Here is a 22,196-nt window from a genome sequence, read left to right as displayed (position 1 = left end):
CCAGGCCCTGTCCAACCCGGCCTGGGACATTTCCAGGGATGGGGAACTCACACCCTCTCGAGCAACAAGAGCTTGTGCTGCTCCATTCACAAGCATTTCCCAAGGAGGGAAGTGCTGCTGGATAAATCACAACACTCCCATCACGTGGGATCCTTTTAGGTGGCTGTGATGGAAAACAGCTCAATCTGAGCCCCCTTCCTGCCACCAGGGCTGGTTGTGCATGAAAGTCTGTGCTTGAAAAGCTTCAGCAACAACATCTGCTGGGAAAGCGTGATTGACACAGCAGAGGGAACACCATCCACCCCCGAGGAGTGGGAAGGGAGACAGACTGCAGCATCAATCTTGTGCATAAAATAGATTTATTGTTGGTACAGAGCGAGGCATTCTCGTCAGCACTTGATACGAGCGAGGAGCACAACAGAACCATCCCATGGAAACAAAGGCCCATGGAGCACCCCAAGTGTTGGGCCACAAACATCATTCCAGCAGAAGGCCTGCAGAGAGAGAGACTTCATCAAGCCAGGCCATTTGGGAAATAAGTTAAAGCACAATTTACAATTCTACACTGTGAGGAGAACTCTGTCAGAGGACAAGGGGTTATTCCCAAGGAACGGCCTTAGCGTTCTGGTGCTGCAAGGGTTACACCCCTGCCTCTGACAGAGAGATGTTTCTGAGGAGATCCTCCAGTGAAACAGCAGCATTTGAAGGCTATTTGCCCTCTCTGAGGTCAGAGAAAGGCTCTTTTCTTTCTCCTCCTTCAATCAGCAATAAGTGGGCTTTGATGCGGCCCCGCACGGGCGAGCTCTGATGGAAGGAGATCCAGGCCTGGCTTCCCGAGCGCTCCTGCTGATTGAGCCCTGAGCCTGCTGCCCTTCAAATGGCTCTTCCACTTCTTCTCTTTATTGGGCTGCCCTGAAAATGGGCTGCTGGGTCGTTCTTGGGGAGGGAAACAAAAAAAAGCTCTTCTGCTGAAATTAGTTGATGGTCTTGTGCTTGATTCGGACAATGCCTTTATCCTCCTCTCCCAAGCATTCTCTGCTGCAAAAACGATCACAGGGGAGGGGAGAGACAGGGAGAAACACGTATTTCAGTAACTCCAAATGATTCTGAAGTTTGGCTACAATTCCCCCCTAGAATCTTCATTTTTTGAAACAAAGATGCAGAACAAAAACATTGTTGATAAACAAGTCCCAGAAGCAGAGTGAAGCAGACTGAGGACTCAACAAGGCAGAGGTTTGGAGGCCTGAAGAGTCTCACTAATGATCCATTTTCACCTCCCCTCATGCTATCATGGCTGTAGTGCTGTGGCTGTTAAAGGAAATTAAAACACCCGACCTTACAATAAGAAAAATCCCATTTCCAGCAATTAAACTCTTGAGGAAAAATATCCTGGGAACATCCAACACTGAATATATCCCTCACCTGGCTCCTTCCTGGGTGCTGAGTCAGAATCAAACCCCAACAATCTGAACATGTTGCACTCACCTTGGGCTTCATTACCACAGAGCATGGAAAGGTTTGGCTTGGAAAGGACCTTAAAAATCATTTAATTCTTTTCACTAAACCAGGTTTTCTGTCCCTGGAAATATTCCAGGCTGGACAGGGCTTGGAGCAGCCTGGGATAGTGGGAGGTGTCCCTGCCCATGGCAGGGGTTGGAATGAGATGATCTTTAAGGCCCCTTCCAACCCAAACCCTTTTTCTTGCCTACAAAACCCATCAAATGAGTAAGGATTAATGAGTCTCCTTGCAAGAAATGGCAGGAAGAGATTTGATAATTCTGAGACTTTGTATCAGGAACAAACCCAAATTTAAACCTTGAAATCCTCCCAACAGCTGATTCAGGTGTCTGAGCAACACTAGACAGCTTGGAAGTCTGGGCTGCATTGTTACAGCCATGGAAATTAGGGAAAATTAACAATAAAGGGAATTAAAACCATGTCAGGTTTGGCTTCAACCAAATTCTCATATTATTATTTAAATAACCCAGTAAACTGTGCTATTCCACCCAACTCCTGCAAGGGTTAAGAGCTGGATTTTATGAAAAATGTCTTTCCCAAAAGGATTGTCCAGCCTGGCCCAGCTGCCCAGGGGAAGGGGTTTAAAACCCTTTAAAATGTGGATGTGGCACTTGGGGACATGGTCAGTGATGGCCTTGGCAGTGCTGGGAATGCTTGGATTCCATGATCCTGGAGGTATTTTCCAACCTTAATAATCCTGACTGTGAAATCCTCCAGAGCATCCACACAATCAGGTGGTGCCTGTCCCTGTGCCCACAAAATTCTCCAGCATCCGCAGAGGAGAAGAAGAGGAGGCTGATGGAATAAAAGGAGTCAGTTTTGTGCTCTTTGGGTGCATTTACAAACAAAAATCTGGGGAAATTTCATCTGTTACCAAAACCTCCAATCCACGGCACCCCCATGGAGATTTCTGGAAAGCTCTACCTGGAAAACTCCTTTTTGCACAGGAATTACAGCCTCACTCCAAGCCATCTCTGAGCTGAATATTAACTTTATGTTGATTTAACACTGCACAGGTTAACAGAGGAAATTCCCAAGGGATCTGAGAAAGAATGGGCTACTTTTGTTTAGTGTCCTAAGGAAAGAAAATGCAGATATTTGTTCATCATATCCATATTTCTGCCCACAAAATTTCACCTTCAGAAAAACAGGCGTGTTCCAAGCTTTGCTTTGGTTTTATCTACATTTTGGGGGTTTTTAGTGTTTTTTCTTGTCTTTTTAAATGAATGCATTTAAAATATTTCTTTTTTTTTTTTTTTTTATTAAACCTAACCCCATGGAGGGAAGCTGGTCCTTTTTTAAATGAATGCATTTTTTCCTTGCCGTTTAAAATTAATGCATTTTTTTTTTTTTTTTTTTTTTTTTTACATAACCCCAAGGAGGGAAGTTTGTCCATAATAAACTTCCTTCAATGAGAGCACTGTTAAATGATGAGGTCTTTTTGTTGCATTTCAATTCACTGTTTCCAGATACACAAATTCCATCTATTTTTCTTTTAGACTAGAAATTGGGATCAAGTAAAAATACTGGAAAATGAGGCAAAAATCCTGTTTTATTCTATTTAGGATGCATAATTAAGGACCCACTTGATCCAACAAATGAAAACAGTGGTTACACTATTTATTTACACTTTATCCAAGGCTAAAGGATAACATTTTGTAGCCAGGCTGACAGGCACCAGCAGCTGCTGGTATTATTGTTATTTTAAGTACTCTAAAACCTCACCTGCCTGCAGAGGCCTGAATCCTTCTGGAATTCAATGGTTTAGCAGGAAATTATTGCACAGATTTGTTAAACCATGGACTAGTTGTGTTTTTATGTAAGAATCAGAACTTGTTGTAACCCAGGAGGGGAGAAAATTGAGAAAAACACCCTCAAAATCTGTATTTTAACAGTTAAAGTCCATTAAAAAAAAGGATTAAAAAGCCATGGATGGTCTGGCTGGAGTCACTTCAGCACAAATAAATGCCAGACACAATCCAAATATCTTCCCCTTAATGGCTCCATTAGGTTAAGTTTTCCTCTCCATTACTGGCATTATCATTACAATAACATGCAAACATTAATAACAGAGTTTAATTTATCTCCCCAGCTTCTCATGACTTTGGGAAGAGATTTCAAGGGAAGATACACCAATGTGTCAAACCCCTGTGAATTAACAACTCTCTGGGCTTTTCTAAAGAGGGGAGAAAAGGACAGATAGAGACATGAGATTACAGACAGCATGAGAAATAAGGAGCACACAGAAGAGAGGGGGAGATAATTATAAGCAAGACAGGGAAGAAAGAGGAGTCAATAAATTCAATTTATGAAAGGCACAGAGTGTGCTCAGCCCGAGCACAAGTGCCCAGACTCACCGCCAGGAAATCGGATTAGCTCACTTATTTGCTTTTCAATATCTTGCTCTATTCCCTCTAGCAAATTTTCTTCTTCCCTTTGTTTCTTGTAGCCAGTGTCAGTTAACTTTCTCATTTCTGCATCTGCCATTTATCCCCCTCCTCTGGCTCCCAACCAGGCACACAGAGAAGGTAATTTTGAAGTGATTTTAGAGCAGCGTTTAGGAATTATTTCAAAGGAACTGTCTGGACATGTGGGCAAACAGTGAGTAAAAATAATTACAACTACAGCTGCAGCACATGGAGGATGGGCTGGAGTTCATTATGAAAAACAATTGCTCCTGCTTGCAAATATTTCCATCATAAAAGGCTTCTCCTTCTCTGTTATCATGAGAGAAGCCTCTCTGAATTCTCATCTTGAAGCATGTGTGAAACAGAATAAGAAACATTTAGGAAACACTTTTAACTACTTGACAGGCTTGGATGAAGATCTTCAACAAAAAAAAAGGTGTTTAAAAGGGTTCAAAAACCTAATGCTCATATTTATGCAATTTGCTTTTCCTGCACCTTCTGAACATGAATTAATTCATCCCCATCAGAGTCTTCTGAAGAAATTCCTATCAGATACAAACTCGACTTACAGCTTAAACATGTCTGAGTAATTAATCCATTTTTTTTCTGGTTACTTTAAAAAATAATAAAAAAAATTATACATGCAGTAAATTAATGCTGCACATGCTGCAGGGCCATGGGGAAATCCATTAGAGAACAAACCAAAAACAGGGCTACAAGTGACAGAACAAGAGGAAACGGCCTAGGGGAGGTTGAGGTTGGATATTGTGCAAGATTTCCTCCCTCAAAGGCTTGTCCAGCCAGGGCAGGGCTGGATTTCAAAGCTGTGTGGTGGTGGCACTCGGGGACAGAGTCAGTGGTGGCCTTGGCTGTGCTGGACTGGATTGGCTAAAGAATCCTAATGATTCTGTGATTCTCATGTTGGTGCACTCCAAAATGGGCAGGAGGAGAAATCATGGAATTCCCAGAAGGGTTTGGGTTGGAAGGGACCTTAAAACCCATCCAGAGCCACCCCAGCCATGGCAGGAACCCCTCCCACCATCCCAGGCTGCTCCAAGCTGGCCTTGGACACTTCCAGGGAAGGCACAACAAATCCCAATAAAGGATTTATTAAAACAAGTGAATCTGAAGGGACAGGGAGCTCTCAGTGACTGAGGAACAAGGAGCAGTGCTAATTCCAGCAGATCTTTGGGAATACCAGCTGAAGGCTGCAGCATTTGAAAGCAAAAGGTCATGGAGAAGGATCAGAGGCAAATCTCAGGGATTTTGTGCCCAGGCAGAGTTAAGCCCAGGGAAGGTGATTACCATGATCAAACACCAGTTGTACTCACCAGGTCTCTGCTATCACATAGAGATGGGTGTGCTCACGTGCTCAAATATTAACTCACAGATTTGGGCAGAAATAAAGATCAACAGACTGATTTAAGCACTTTTTACACATCCTGCATGTGGGCTGTGAGCACATTTCCTGCTTTGTTTAAGAACACAATTGAGGTCAATATATGCATTTCAGCCTTTGAAAGATGCAAGCTGATGAAAAAGAGTAAAACAGAGAAATTACAGCTTCTTTTAATTTAATGATTTACATATTACTGTCATTTTCCTTCATGGTGCACTAATAAAGCATAAAGATTTTAATTGGCAGTGGCATCCATACCCTACAAAAAACTGGAAGAGAGGAGGCTAAGAGCAGGTAAAAGGCAATTTTAGAGCCTTGCATAACACATGACAGAAGAAATCAAGAACTCCAAGTGGCCACCAATGTAGTTTGAGACATCCATGAGTTTCTCATCTTTATGGCAAAGACAACCAGGTATTTTAATCCCCTTGTTTTACTGCTAAAACTGTAGATAACAGGAAACATCTGCCAACAGCAAGAGCTGCTACACTAAACAACATCTTCCCGGGGGAAGAGATGGAAACCCGAGCATTTAAATCAACTCTGAGTGGTCTCCACAGAGCTCTGGGAACGCACACACTGGGAAATGCTCAGGCACGGAGGAAGCACTAATTAGAAACCCCTCTGCTCATCATTCCATCATTTTTTCAGTGAGAACAGGCCCAGCTCACCTGTTTGGCATGATTGACACAGTTCAGGTACTGGCTGGCCAGGGCAGAGCAGCTCAGGGTCTCCTGGGCATGTTCCCGGTAGCACTGGAGGATTTTGTCCTGCAGCTCCCCACAGATGGGATGGGACTCGTATCTCCTGTGGGAACAGAGAACAGCTTCAGGGTTTCCTTCTAAAAACAGCTCAGCAAAGACAAAAATATTGAATTATTTTATTATTATTGAATCTGTTTGGGTTGGAAGGGAGTTTAAAGCACATCCAGTTCCACCCCCTGCCCTGGTCAGGGACACCTTCCAGGCTGCTCCAAGCCCTGTCCAACCTGGGCTTGGACACTTTCAGAGGAAAGAATTCATCCCTGTGAGGTCCTCGTGCCTCAGGTTTGGCTTTTCTATTTTTCACATTCTGTGCTGCTTTAGTGTGTGGGTCTGAGCTTCACATTCAGGGATGGTGAGCTCTGTGCACAGAGCAGGGAGACAAAACAATTCCTGCTCCAGCTGGGCACCAAGGACAAATGCCCCAAATCTCAGCCCAGGAGCACAAACCCCGTGGGCTGGAGAGAGAAAAACAAGCAGGGTGGAACTGCCTGGGCTAAAGCTGCAATGGGACAATGAACTGCAAGGTGCAAATGGAGCAGAGCTGATCCCAGGGAGAGACCCCAGCAGCGCTCGTGCATTTTGGGGCCGTTTTGGTTCATCTTGGGTGCAGCCCTGGCTGGGCTCTGCTGCTGCCCAAGGTGCAGCCATGCAGGAGATGCTGTGAATGAATCCCTGCTTTATTCTGGAACTCTGCCCAGCCTCTGCTCAAGGCATCACCCCCATCCCTGGAAGTGGCCAAGGCTGACTTGGATGGGGCTGGAGCACCCTGGGATAGTTGAAGGTGTCCCTGCCCATGGAAATGGGGTTAGAACTGAGTGATCCTCAGAATCCCTCCCAACCCAACCCCCTCTGTGATTCTGATTCTCATTTTGCTGATTGGCCAAGGCAGATTTCCTCCATCAGGGGAATGAAACACGAAGCACAAACGCTGCCCCTCCGGGGAATTGATTTCTTGACAATCACTGAAGACGTGGTGCTAAAATAAAGAGACTGTTAAGTCACCTTGATTTTACAGCATGTACCTATATAAAACATCCCTTCCTCCTTTCATTCATTATCTGAATCTGTGAAATCTAAACCAGAATTCAAATGCATTCCCAGGTGCTTCCACACTTTATGATCTCCAAGTTCAAACTTCTGCAGACTCTTAGGGAGGAGGATTTTCCCTTAATCCCCCCTGTGCTGAGATCAGCACGTGCTTCAAAGGCATGTCAGGCATCAAAATGTGCAACCACAAACTGCTGCACGTGGAGGGAGGATGGCAAGGTCTGCACTGGGACAGGGAACACAGAAACAGCAGGGATGTCCTCTGCAGACATCTCCCAGCAGTGATGATTTAGGTCCAGCTAAACCAGAGCTCCATTAAAATGCCCAAACTCCTGGTGTGAATTGATAAATCAATACAAGAGAAGCTGAATTAACTAGAAATACCCACAGTAAACCTTGCTGTGCCTTTATTCACAAGTGATTTTAAAGTGAATTCTTATACACAGGTGAAGAGAGAAAGGAATGGGCTGCTCTAGCACAGCTGCATAAATTCTGTCAGTGTAAATAAAGCCATTTCAAAGGGGGAACTCTCTAACCCATGATGAAGAGCTTTTAAATTGTGGGGTTTTTTCCACTCTAAGTAATGATAAACAGCTTTTGAATTGTGTATTTTTTTCCCAGAGTCACACAATCAGTGACCAAAATCCAGGTATTATTCCTTATTTGAATGTTCCAAAGGATTCTTTACATTGCCAGCCATATGGGAGCCCTGTGAGCCACATCATCTCCTGCCCCTCAGTGATTTGTTTTCACACTCTGACTTTTCCCCTCCATTCAGGGGGGATTTTTGTAAACCTGCTCTCAGCTCTGTCCTTGTAGAACACAGCCACTTCCTCCAAGCCAAGCAAGTCCATTTCCTGGATTAATCTGAAGAGAGAAAGGAATGGCTGCTCTAGCACGGCTGCATAAATTCTGTCAGTGTAAATAAAGCCATTTCAATGGGGGAACTCTCTAACCCATGAAAAACAGCTTTTGAATTGTGTAATTTTTTCCCAGATTCATGCCATCAGTGACCAAAATTCCTTATTTGAATGTTCCAAAGGATTCTTTACGTTGCCAGCCATATGGCAGCCCTGTGAGCCACATCATCTCCTGCTCCTCAGTGATTTGTTTTCACACTCTGACTTTTCCCCTCCATTCAGGAGGGATTTTTGTAAACCTGCTCTCAGCTCTGTCCTTGTAGAACACAGCCACTTCCTCCAAGCCAGCCAAGCCCATTTCCTGGATTAATCTGAAGGTGAGCACTGTCTGTGTATTGATCAGCTGGGCTTGTTCCACTCCCCTAATGCTCTGCTGGCACTTTTGGGAAAGCACTAAATGAAACTGCTGCCTGGCATTAGAGGGCCATAAACCACAGGCTGCGGGATCTCCTGTTGGGAGAGGAGGTTCCATTGTGCATTATGGGAACCCCTCTGAAGGGTTTCCCATTGATTTCTGGACTCACTCACAGATGGATGGTCAGAAACAACAGCAAGGAAACTCCTCCAAAGGGGAATGAAATATCTCCCTCACAGAGAATCTCCTGAGGCTGCTATGATTACATCAGTTAATACTTCAATGGGATATTGGGAAGGGATTCCTGGCTGGGATGGAATTCCCACAGAAGCTGGGGCTGCCCCTGGATCCCTGCAATGTCCAAGGACAGGTTGGACACTGGGGCTTGGAGCACCCTGGGATACTGGAGGGTGTCCCACTGTCCCATTTATGCTTCCCTGCTACTTCCAGTTCCCTACTGACTTCTCTCTGAAGCATCTGTGACTCCACCTTTACTCCTCACTCCTCTCCATTTCAATTTTCATCTCATTTCCAAAATATCCAGAGCAGCTGTGGCTGCCCCTGGATCCCTGGAATGTCCAAGACCAGACTGACCACTGGGGCTTGGAGCACCCTGGGATAGTGGAGGGTGTCCCTGCCATGGCAGGGGATGGATCTGGATGGGCTTTAAGGTCCCTTCCAACCCAAACCATTCAGTGGTTTGATGAATAAAGGTCATTTTACACAAGTATTTAAGGGTCTGTGGGGTTTGACTGAGGGAAAAGCCCATAAGAAAAGGTAAATAGTGCAAACTCAGCAATTATCTGGAATCTGTTGGGAAAATGTGGAGGTTATAAAGGCATGAATGGATAAAGCAACTTGGTCTGGTCCCAGGCAGGGCCAGGAGATCCTCAGAGCAGGAGGTCCTGAACTATCCCCTGTCCTGAGAGAGATCTGTATTTTGGGACATGTGGTGAGCAAAGTGTCACCAGAGCATCACAGAATGGTTTGGGTTGAAAGGGACCTGAAAGCCTCTTTAGTGCCACCCCTGCCATGGCAGGGACACCTCCCCTATCCCAGGGTGCTCCAGCCTGGCCTTGGCCATTGCAGGGATCAGGGGCAGCCCCAGCTGCTCTGGGAAATCCATCCTAAGGTCTCATTGCTTTCCCAGCCAGGAATTCCTTCCCAATATCCCATCTAAACCCCTCCCTCTTCCAGTTTCAATCTCCTGCCCCTTGTCCTACCACCATCTGCCCCTGTAAAATAAACAAGATTGCGTCCTCCACAGTATTCATCTATTTATTTAATTAATTGCTCAGGGATTTCATAACTTAAATGAAGGAGAACCACAAACCATGGGAGTGCAGCAGGAATGCCAGGGAATGCTGACAAATCTCCAGAACTCCTTAACAGAACCAACACACCCAAAATCTCCAAGCTTTGCTTTTCTCAGTCAATACGAGCAGCAGCCACATGGCAGGTGAGGAACAGCGTGGCTTTATTAAGTTTGCAATTCCTTGATCTGCTTTCCCTTCTCCAGCTGCTCCTGAAGCACCTCCCATGCCAGAATAATCTTTCAGCACAGGAATAAACCTCTGAGGGAGCTGTGCACCCACCTTTTCCAGAGAGCTGATGCATCACAACCTCATAAAGGTAATAGGATGAAAACACAAAAGGAAACGAGAGAGAGAGAGTCTTAAAAAGAAATATTCTATGCTAAAGCATGAAAAGAAAATTTAATGAAGGCAACTTTGTACTCATCTGGGCTCTCTCAAAGAGCATAGCTTATTGTGCTCCTGGGGGCTTGGGGAGAGGAGCCCCTTCATGGCATTCAAACAAAATGTCTACTAAAGAGGAAATTTGAAATCACCACGGTGAGCTTTGCGAGCTTCGTGCTAAAACTGACACTCTCACTGAAGGAATCTGAATGGCTGATGAGTTTCCAGCTGTGCAGGTATCTGGCATAATCCCCCCCCCCCCCCCCAGATCAGGACTTCAAGCAATTGTCATAAAAAACATAAAAAATATGGGGGGGGGGGGTGGTGGAAAATAGCAACAAAAAAGGAGAGCGTGAGATAAAAATAGTGCCATGAGATGGGCAGGAGTACCCAGGGCTTAATTTAATTCCTCATTAAAGTGCTGACACCTATCAAAGGCAGCTGATTTTATTTGTGTAACCCTTGGCTACTTCTGAAGCAGAGAATTAAACAGACCAGACTGGTGCTGTGTGTCCAAGCACAGCACAGCCCACAGCTCTCTGAGATCAAACCTTGCTGTGCCTCCTCCCCAGAGCAGCTCAGCACATCCAAACCACAAACTGGGGCTGTTCCCAGCATGGGAAATCCAGGGAAGTCCTCACTTGAAAACAAAACCCCACAAATGAACCTTACACTGATCCCAGAGCAGCAGCACAGGGGGGTGTTGCAGAGGATGTTCTGACCTGTGGAGTTTTTTTTAGTCCTACTGATGGAGCCATGCTCTGACCAGGCCTGGCAGAATGCAAAATAAACAACAAAAAAAGGAAAGTGTTTCTTTCCTCAGTGTTCTCAGAATAAACACAAGGATAAGGAACAACAAATGGTGAAACAAAAGGCAATCCACACCCATGGGCGGCCCATGAAATGTGCAACACCTGAATTGTTTTCAGGTGCTTTATGAAGAGGGGTTTCAGAAGGATTTGTGGGAATTTAATCAATTAACACTGTCTGTGTTCAGCAGAAATTCCTTCTGAGAAAGAGCAAAAGGTGTTTCATGGAATGGTTTGGGTTGGAAATGACCTTAAAGCCCCTTCAGTGCCACCCCAGCCATGGCAGGGACACCTCCCCCTGTCCCAGGCTGCTCCAGCCCCAGTGTCCAGCCTGGCCTTGGGCATTGCAGGGATCAGGGGCAGCCACAGCTGCTCTGGGAATTTTGGAAATGAGATTGAAATTGAAATGGGGATGAGTGAGGAGTAAAGGTGGAGTCACAGATGCTTCAGAGAGAAGTCAGTAGGGAACTGGAAACAGCAGGGAAGCAGAAATGGGACAGGCAGGGCTGGGAAAGTGAAGATGTGTGATTTTCCTGGAGAACACTGGTGAGGATGCCAGCAGCAGGATGAAAAGGGATGATGTGAATTTGGGGTAGGAAGATCACTTTCACCAGACACAGTCAGGGCAAGATTCTATTTCTTTTGGCCAGGAAGGAAAGAAAAAAGTAAAATAAAGGTTGGTAACCTGAGCAGAGATGGATTAACTGAGCAGATGGACAGGAAAGGGCAGAGTGGAGGGATTTTGAATATAGAGGCAGCAAGAGAAATGTGAGCCCAGCTCAGGAGAGCCTGAGGGAAGGGCAGCTCAAAGCTGAAGTGTGGAGGACACCTCTGAAACAGCAGCAAGGCATTTGTGCTCTTTATCCCCACCCAAAAAGGTGCTGGTGAAAGGATTCTTTTTTAACATCACCTCAGCCAAAAGGTGATTCTTCTTAAAAAAAGAAGAATTCTCCTTTTTTTAACCCACTTCTCCCATCAGCATCGCTGTCGAGCGAATCCACAGGACAAGTTTGTAGCACAGAAAATAATTGTAAAACAGAACCCAGGGGAAAAAAAAAGACAAAAGGGCACATGGTAATGAAGGTCCTCATTGCTGCACCATTATTTTTAGTTTTTCCATTAATTTACTCCTTCTATTAAGCTATTTTTGAAGCTTGTTTTTGCACATGCAGTAGGTGATGACTCGAAGGCAGGGTACGGAACGTGTGAGGCACAAACCAAATGGTTCAGTTCTTCTCCCAGTGCTTGGAAGGAAAAACACAGATCTGATTGCTGAATATCTACAAATGCTGGTCCCTAATCAAGCTGTGCCCACACACAGCCCTCACAATCACTGCGTGGGAAGTGCTGCCAGCAAAAGATCAAGTACTGCAGAGTTGATTCTTGCTTTTATTTACACTCGGGTGCCGAGTGTGACTTCTCCAAAAGGTGTCAAAGAAAGAATTTTCCTAATGAATCTCTGCTGAAATGCTGCAAGGGAACCACAGTGGTTTCTGCTCTGCAATTGAGAATGTAAAATCTGCTAAATAAATAACTTAAAGGTTGGAATAAAGCTTACTCCCCTTTTTGTGCTACTCATAATCAAGTCCAGAGTTAATCTTCCTTGTGTTATTTTAAATCTTTTCTCCAAAAACCCCTGCACCCCAAAATCCCAGGGAAATGTTTGTCACGCTCTCATTTATTTCATCTCTTACCCAGCCTTGTCAAAAGCAAATAAATATCTACTTCAAACATTCTGACATTTGGGGAAGGAAAGGAAAAGGGAAAAAGGGAAAGGGAAAAAAGGGAAAAGGGGAAAGGGAAAAAAAAGGAAAGGAAAGGAAAGGAAAGGAAAGGAAAGGAAAGGAAAGGAAAGGAAAGGAAAGGAAAGGAAAGGAAAGGAAAGGAAAGGAAAGGAAAGGAAAGGAAAGGAAAGGAAAGGAAAGGAAAGGAAAGGAAAGGAAAGGAAAGGAAAGGAAAGGAAAGGAAAGGAAAGGAAAGGAAAGGAAAATGGAAAAGAAAAAGGAAAAGGAAAAGGAAAAGGAAAAGGAAAAGGAAAGGAACTGGATGGGCTTTAAGGTCCCCACCAACCCAAACCATTCCAGGATTGAACAATTTCACATTTGCACATGCAAAGTTATGCACATCCTTAAATCTTGCTTGGGCAAGAACCGAAGGGGAAGACAACAGGAGGAGGATCAGGAAAAATTATCCTGGTTGTGGATCCTAATTTGTTGGATGAACTGGTTGCCAACTCCAACCTTCAGGCCCTCAGGACACCTCATGAGGAGCTGATCTCTTCAGCCCAGAGAAGGACAACTGCAAGAGCTGGATCTCAATTATCAATGAATTACAGGATGAAATCATCACTGGATTACAGGCAGAGGCAGACAGACAGGTTTCCCAGCAGTGGGTTTACAATGCCAAAAAAAAAATAAATCCAAACCTTCCCCAAAGAACAGCTGATGAAAAGCTGGGACTCACTGTCGAGCATACTGGGGTTATCAAAAGAGCATTTAGGTTCAAAAATAATTCTGCAGGAAGGTGTGAGGTGCCCAGCAAGAGATTACAAGCAAGATGTGCCTCAGGAAAGCCCCACAGCACCACCTGTTTGAAGGCAAAATGGTATCACTGAACACTTCCCTCATTTTTACAGCATTCCCTAAAATCCCACCCCCAGCTCAGGAGACTCTGATCTGACCTGCTGTGGTTGCCTAAATTCCAAATACCTCAAGAAGCAAGCTATCAAATTAAGACAGGATTCCCATCCACCCTGAGAGACAAAATGAGTTTGAATACTTTAATTTAAACTGATATGAACTGATATAACTGAATAATTTAAACTGATATGAACTGATCTGCATGATCCCAAACCACTATTTGTTTATGAAATTCCCCTCCCCTCCAAAAATAGAAGAAAAAACCCTCAAACAGAAGAAAAACCCTCTTCAAATCCAAATCACACCACCATTAATGCACAAATGTACCTCACCCACAGCTGGTTCCTGCAGCTGCAAAGGGAGCAGAGTGCTGGAATTACCCAAATTTAGGAGGCACTTTTCTTTTTAGCTTAAGGGACAGTTTTTAGTGAATAGCAGGATACTAAAATAAACAATCACATGCATGGCAATGATACAAATTCCTTCTAACAGGGGCATGGATGCTGCTACAAAGTAGGCAAGAGAATTTAGCAACTGCAGGCTTTAATTAGAAGGAACTTAAGGAGGAGCAGTTTTAACTCTGTGGAATATTTTGTAGTACCTCAATGTTATATATAGAAATATAGAGAGAAATACTTCTTAGCCTTCCACAGATCAAACCCAGCTCTTCATTTTGACAAGTTCAGAGCCAAAGAATGATCCCAGATGTAGCCAAGCCTGTCCCACCACTGCTGAGGACAAAATCCAAACTTTTCCCAGCTCCAGAGTCCCATCAGCTCAGCGTGGATGGAGCCAACCCCTCAAACTTCATGATCAGCAATCCAACATTTGCATCCAAACCTCATCATGTCAACCCAGATCTCAAACTATTTTTAGAGCTTGCATGTGGTATCACTTGGGCTCAGCCTTACTCACCCAAAAAAGAATTATTTAATAAAGGCTGGCAAGATTCCACTTGGCTGATCAGGAGAACACAAGTCAAGGATCATCACTGCAAACAACACCATGTGCTAGAGTTCCTTACTATTTACTCCTAATATGGAATTTGGAGGAGGTTTCTGAAGGTTTAGGGAGCAAAGGAATCAAAGCTCTCCTCAGCTCCAGCTCCAGCTCGTGGAAAGGCAGATCCAGGCTCTGGGAGACTGAACTGATGTTTGGCTGATATTTCTCACAGAAGTGGCTGATGCCAGCTCTAGGATTACTTGGAGAGATTAAACCTTGATATTTCTAATTTTCAAAGAAAAAAATAGTTCTACAACAGTTTGAAACCTGCTTCTATATGAAGGTGGCAAAAAAGACAAAGTTTCATCCACTTAAATGATCTATTTTAGTGTTATTCCTGTCCCTGCATTAAATTTTCCACTGCAACTTTACATCACTGTGTGTGTAAAGCACACAGACACACCAAAAAATATCCAGACAGGTCCAAATGAGCAGCATAAACCAAATGCAGGACAGCAAAGCACATTGTGGATTTATTAGTGCCACTTATTTCCTAAGAGCTACAACTCACTGCAGGCTTTGTAAAGGACTAACATCTCACCATCATCCCCAAACCCTGGTGATAAAACCTTCACTGAGCCTCACACTGAAAAAAAACACCCAAAACCAACCAGTTTTGCCCTTCTAAAGGTGCTAAATAATATGTTCTAACAAGCAGGCACTTTTTTCCTCTCTAGCAAAGGTCAACTACAGCACTCAACACAAAGAACCACAAGACACTAACTCGTGGCACATTATTATCCAAATATTACTCTCCAGAGCAATATATATATTTAACTATTCTCTTCAGCTATAAAAGGCCCCAAACCTCTGTTAAGTGACCACAAAAATCAAAGATATTATGGGCAGAAGCAGTGGCCAGAAAAAGCAATCACCAGTTAAACACTTCGGGTGACGATTACTCGAGGGAACTGAAGGTTGTAATCTTAAGAGAAAGCAAAATAAATGCCAATTTTTCATTTGGCCATGAAGTTATTTAGGAAAACAGGCTTGGATTCACTCTGCTAAGCCACAAAGGCCATGTGTGGTTCTACAAATCTTGGGTTGGGACGAGGCTGAGCCACTCTTTTCATAAAACAGAATCAGCTGGGTGGCAACAACAAATTCATCAATCAAATGATTCAACAATCAAATGTCATCAACTCCTACAAAGAGAAATAATCCCACTGAGAGGGTGCTGAGAACCAGGGGCCACTGCACCTTGCTCTAATATATCTTAAGACTAAGATATCTGGATGATTTTTTCTTTTTTAAAATACTTTTGTTGTTGTGTTTCTCTACACAATGATGTTATTGATGCATTTATTGTAGATGTTGTCATCAACTCCAACAAAGAGCAATAATCCCACTGAGAAGGTGCTGAGAATATATCTTAGCCTTAAGATATCTGTATGATTTTTTTTCTCTTTTTTAAAATACTTTTGTTGTTGTGTTTTTCTACACAATGATGTTATTGATGTATTTATAGTGAATGTTTTGGAATTTTACTTTTTTTCTAGTGTGGTTTGGATTAGATTATGGTAGATGGTGGGGTTGTGTTTTTATTTTTGGGGTAGTTGTTTTTAGGTGTACTGTATGTTTTTTTAGGTGAAAGTAAAGTGAGGTTTGTATTTTATTGTTAAAGGAATGGAGAAAAATTGATAATGTTAGTAGGGGGATGTTATTTTGTTGTTCTGGATTCTAGTTTGTATTGGATTTTAACATGTTTGGTATAGTAGTGTTTAATGGAGTTATTTTATTTAAGGTATGATATTTCATAGTTTATATTTATTTTTCATAATAATAATTTAAATAATAATTTTTATTAATAAAAAATTAGTACTGTTTGGCGTAGTAGTATTTAATGGTGGAATCATTTTATTTAAGGCATGATAGTTTATCATTATTATTTTTTAAAATAATAATAATGGTAATAAATTTATTTTTAATAATAAAAATAAATCAGTACTGTTTCATAATACTGTTTAAAGGTGGAGTTATTTTATTTAAGGTATGATAGCTTATAGTTAATATTTATTTTTAATAATAATAATAATGTCAATATAATTTTATTAATAAAATTAATATATGTAACTTTTAATAATAATGCTAATAATAATTTAATAAAAAATATATCATGTGTTACAGAAACATGAAAACAGAATGCCCTCAACATCCTTTGTGGTTGAGGGCATTCTGGTTGTGTCAGTGCTGCTGCAGACAGAGCCCAAGGGCAGCTGGGCACAGGCACCTTGTCACTGACATATTTTAGGAAAAAAACCTTTTGCCAGGATTTTTTCTCCTGAGAAGCTGGGAAGCTTCAGCTTCTCCATGTTTTGCTCCTTTGGAATGTGATTTGGAGAATTGTTTACCCAGGATGTGAATTGTTTTTAATTAATGACAAATCCCAGTCCAGCCGTGCCAGACTCTGGTCAGTCACAAGATTTTATTATTCATTCCTTTCTAGGTTTCTGATGTCTCCTTTCTCTTTCTTTAGTATAGTGTTAATATACCATTTTCTTTTAATATAATATATATCATAAAATAATAAATCAGCTTTCTGAAACATGGAGTCAAGATTCCCATCTCTTCCCTTGTCGGGGTTGCCTGCAAATTCCACAGCACCTTTCAGGAGCTGTGACAGTGCTGGGGGCACCCTGAGTCTCCTTTCCTGCAGGCTGAGCACCCCCAGCTCCCTCAGGGGTTCCTCATTTGTGTTCTCAGAGCAGCTGGGTCCCTGCAATGCCCCAGGCTGGGTTGGACACTGGGGCTGGAGCAGCCTGGGACAGTGGGAGGTGTCCCTGCCATGGCACTGGACGGTCTGGAATGTTCCTTCCAACCCAAACCATTCCCTGGATCTGTGAGGGCACCAGAGGAACGGTCAGAGGCAGAAGATGCTGATGGAAACCTCAGTGCCAGCTCACAAAAACCTTTCCAAGGTCTCTCCTCGCCCCCTCCCTGTGCTGGCAGCATTAATTAGACACTGCCTTATTTAACAGAACTCACTCTGCTCCAAGAAAGTCATCCTTGTGTTTTATAACCTCAGCACAATTTTCAAGCTCTGATTTCTTTTTGCAAGGTCTTCAGGTGGTTTGGTGAAGGGATGCTTTTAAGTTAAAGCAGCTCAAGTTTGACAAACTTTAGATTAACCACTCACATTTTCCCCAGTTAGGTCATGCCCTTGATTTCAATTTGTTCCTCACTAAAGTTTTCTGCTAATTGCTGCTGTGTGAAGAATTCATCTTGCTGCTCCTGAGGCTCATCTTGTCACAAAGGACGGTTTGAGAGAAAGAAAATAGTTCTGAAACCTGGTGATCTTTGCCATCGTGTTGGGATTTTTGGGTTTGTTTTGAAGGGGCTTAAATGCAACAGTGTGAAATAACCCTCAGAGAACAGTCATAATTTAGGGGAAAATGAATCAGTGATGGGAATTGTAAGAGAAGCAGCATTTTTCACCACAGACCTTTCCTCCTCCTCCTCCTCCTCCTCCTGGCATCATTTGTGCAAGCAGGTCTAATTTCAGTGACCTCTTTCATTCCATACAAACAAAAAAAAGCCTCTCTGGGGGTGCTGCCACTAGAAACCAGCAGGATTTTCTCACCTTCATCCCACTCAGTGGGAAAGGTGAGTCCACTTAAAAGCTGAGGAGGGAATAAGTGCAAAATCCCCCCCTAAAAGGTACAGGGAGTTCATAGAGACAATAATGAACATAATTACAGTTAGTTATTGTTTGCTCTACTCACAACCCTACTTCACAATGCTCCTGCCAGCAGAGCTGCTTTATGGGATGTCTTTTTCAGGCAGCAAACCTTTTCATAAATCAAAGCCTCCAAGCAATACCAGGCAGTTTCTCCTGCAGCCTGTTTGAAAATAAAAGTTAACACCGAGCCCTGGCTGTTATCAATCTTCATAAATGTGTCCATGATACAGCAAATCTGTTCCATATTACCCCAGCTCTGCTCCTAATGCATGCACAGGAGCAAACCCAGGGGCTTAATGGAGCTCCTAAACGCCGTGGAAGTGGGAGCCACGCTAAGTGGCAAGGGAAGTTTGAAAGGAATAACTGCTTTGCTCATTTCTTTCCATGCAGGATCAAATTATTCCCCTTCCAGCTTGAAAAATGTGTATTGTGCTACAATACACAAAATAGAGACCCCAGGAAAACGTGGGTTGTGTTTAAGGGACTGCAACTGGAAGGGGAAATTATGAGGATTTCAGGAATTTCTTTCAGCGCAGATCTGTGGGACTGAGGGGTTTTATATTCAGGTAGTGAACTGAAAACCTGACAGAATTTATAAACTTATTGCTGTGGCACCCATTCCCTCTGAAAGAGGAGAAGGGGAACTGATCTGTATTAATTTGTATTTTACAGGGCCTGCAGGGGCTCCAGCAGAGCTGCAGAGGGACTGGGGACAAGGCCTGCAGGGACAGCACCCAGGGAATGGCTCCCACTGCCAGAGGGCAGCCATGGGTGGCATCTTGGCAATGAGGAATTCCTGCCTGGGCTGGCATTGCCAGAGCAGCTGGGGCTGCCCCTGATCCCTGCAGTGCCCAAGGCCAGGCTGGAGCAGCCTGGGATGGTGGCATTGGAATGGGATGGGCTTGAAGGACCCTTCCCACCCAAACCATTCTGGGATTTGGGACACTCAGAATCCATCCCCAGGGATTTTGATGGAAGTTGGGGATGGAGAAGGGAAGGGAGACCCTTCCTGGAGTGCTGAGATTGCCAGTGAAGCCCCCAGACCCCAAAATCCCTTCCTAGAGAGGAGTCGGGGTGGGGATGGATCCAATGGCAGGCTGGGAGAGCTGGGAATGGAGGGAATTCCCTGGAGAGGGAGCCTGGGGTGGGATTTTGGGAAGGGATTCCCAGAGCAGCTGGGGCTGCCCCTGATCCCTGCAGTGCCCAAGGAAGAATTGGAGCAGCCTGGGATAGGGGAGGTGTCCCTGCCATGGCATCCATGACACACAGGATGTCCTTTAAGGACCCTTCCTACCCAAACCATTCTGTGATCCTATGATTTAACCACTTTAAAGAAATCTAAATACTCATTTTACAAACCTTATTTTCTGAGTCTGACAGCCTTTTACAACCACCTCCATGATTTTTGAGATGATTTCCCCAAATATTTACTGCCCACTTTGCCTTTAAGCTGTGATTTCCCTCAGGTGCACTCCAAGCAGAATGGCTGTGGTGTATTTTTTCCCCCTGATTTTCCAACACTCCTGGAAAGGAGATTAAAATAAAAGAGAGGAACCACATGTCATGTGGTAACAGAGATAATCTGTAATTCATTCTTCACCCTGTACCCAGGAACAGGTGAATTGTCCTTAAAAAAACCCCACCAGCAGCTCTGGGAAATATTCTCCCTTCCCCAAAGGCAGGTGTGTGCTGGAGGCTCCCAAGTGAGATTTGTAGGATTTGATCCTACAGATGGCTTGGCCTCATTAAAAACATCCTTAGAAAAGGTATTTGTAAATCTCAGCCACAAAAGATTAGGAAATACAGAACAAATTAATAACAAAAAGGAGCTGCTGTGGGGTTTAACCTCCCAGCTTTAATGCTGTAATTGGGAAATCTGTGACTGGTGTTCAGAGGAAATCCCAACAAAGGATAAAGTATTAAATCAAGAGGCTTTACTCTTTGTTTGGAATCAACCTGGGGAGGGAGGAGGCAGCCAGATGTGCCCTGGAATGCCAAACACACCAGGAGGAGCTGCTCATTCCTCAGGAGCAGCTCCCAAACCTGCAGCCACGGCAGGGATGGTCCCAATGGGGGCGTCCAGGAATTCCCCCAGCACTCATTCCCAGTATAATTCCCAGTATAAACTATATTCCAAAATAATTTATTTATTTATAAATAAATAAACTTTTATAAATAAATCCCCAAAGGAGAATCAGAACCAATTCCAGGAGGCCACCAAGGTGTGAGGGAAGAGTTTCAATTGACTCTTTCACAGGGAAATGAAAATTACTTCTTTAAAATGACTTCGGGTTTCTCTGTAAGCAGAAAATGCTTGAAAATGGAGATGCAGAAAATGCAAAAAATGGAGAAAATGGAGAAAAGCAGCAATGGATGAACACATTTCTCTTTCCAACGCACCCTGAACAGGAAAAGAACCTTCTAAATAGGGAAAGGACCTGCAGATCATAAAATCACAGAGTGGTTCAGCTTGGAAAAGACTTCAAAGATCATCAAGTTCATCCAGTTCTAACTCCCCTTCCACAGGGAAATTTTCCCACAGAGTTATCCCACAATACCCTACACAGTTATCCCACTCCATCCTACTCAGTTATCTCCCCACAACAATATCCTAAAGTAATTATCCTGTTCTACCTGTCCCCCTTCCTAAAAAATCTTTTATTTTACATATTAATTCATAGAAAAATTTAAAAAAAAAATCTACTCCTCACTTGGTGCTTTACAAACATTAATTTTAAGATTGCTTTCTTAATTTTTAGATTGCTTTCTCACAGAGTTATCTCACCATATCGTATACAGTTATCCCACTCCATCCTACACAGTTAATTTAAAATAATTCCATTAATTAACAGAAAATTTAAAAAATTCCTACTCCTGACTTGGTGTCTTACAGACAGTAATTTTAATTTTGGTTTCTTAATTTTAAGATTGCTTTCTCACAGAGTTATCCCACAATATCCTACACATCCCACTCCATCCTGCACAGTTATCCCCTCACAACAATATCCTACAATAATTACCCTGTTCTACCTGTCCCCCCTCCCAGAAAATATTTTATTTTACATATTAATTAATAGAAATTTTTTTAAAAATTCCTACTCCTGACTTGGTGCTTTACAAACATTAATTTCAAGATTGCTTTCTTAATATTAAGATTGCTTTCTCCATTTTAAGATTGCTTTCTCCCAGAGTTATCCCACAATATAAGATTGCTTTCTCCATTACAGAGAGTAAAGGATCTCACTGTGGGAAAAGCTGGGGATAGCCTGAGGGGAGATTTAATGAATGTATCCATGATTTCTAGAAAGGGGAAAAAAAAAAGATTATGCCAAAGATGGAAAGAACTGACTTGCCCTCTTTATTCATGTGCTAAATTTTGAATAATGGATTTTAAAAGTTAATGTAACTCTCAAAAACACCATCAGAGCTTCAATCCAGCCTCCTGACCAAACAAGCAAGTTTAAATAGTTTAAATTCCACATCAGAGCTCAGAGATGTCAATGAAAACACATCCTCATGCCCAGATTCTCTGTGAAAGACAAACACACAAATATTTCACCAGGTTCCCCTTTGTTCTGAAGGGATCTGCATCCAAATGCACAATTCATGTTTTATCCAGCCCTTGCTCCTAATGGACTGCACTGATCAAAGAAACCAAGTGAAATACCTGAGTGGCTGCAGGGAAACCCAAAATTGTCATGGCTGAAGTGACAATCACAGGTAAACAAACTGCAAAGTGCCTTTAGGGAATTCTGAGATGCCAAAGGATTCTCTGATTCCTTTAGAGGTGCAGAGCAACTGAGACAGGGGAGCTGCTGCCCACCAGAATCCCCTCTCTGAACTGGAACTGGGTGATTTGTAAGGGTCAAAGCACAATCTCTTGTACAAAACAAAGTCCAAGAGAATTCTTGAGTGAGCTCTGCACCTGTAGCCCCCAGCCCACCAGAATCCCCTCTCTA

At 43.2% G+C, this 22,196-nt stretch overlaps 1 protein-coding gene across 2 annotated transcripts in view; it reads right to left on the bottom strand.

Annotated features, from left to right (window-relative positions):
• Nucleotides 1-340: 340 nt before the first annotated feature.
• The window catches only part of CHCHD3 (coiled-coil-helix-coiled-coil-helix domain containing 3), a 156,164-nt gene continuing 134,308 nt past the window's right edge, over nt 341-22,196 (bottom strand). For both annotated transcript variants that reach the window (XM_058023464.1, XM_058023465.1), the window contains 2 exons: nt 5,997-6,132; nt 341-1,038 (listed from right to left, as the gene is read on the bottom strand). In XM_058023464.1, the coding sequence (XP_057879447.1) occupies nt 1,012-1,038; nt 5,997-6,132 (163 nt within the window). In that variant the 3' untranslated portion in view covers nt 341-1,011. The remainder of the gene's footprint in view (nt 1,039-5,996; nt 6,133-22,196) is intronic.

This window comes from Melospiza georgiana, chromosome 4, assembly GCF_028018845.1.
Source record: "Melospiza georgiana isolate bMelGeo1 chromosome 4, bMelGeo1.pri, whole genome shotgun sequence".
NCBI classification, from domain to species: Eukaryota; Metazoa; Chordata; class Aves; order Passeriformes; family Passerellidae; genus Melospiza; species Melospiza georgiana.
This window is presented reverse-complemented; position numbering and strand designations above follow the sequence as displayed.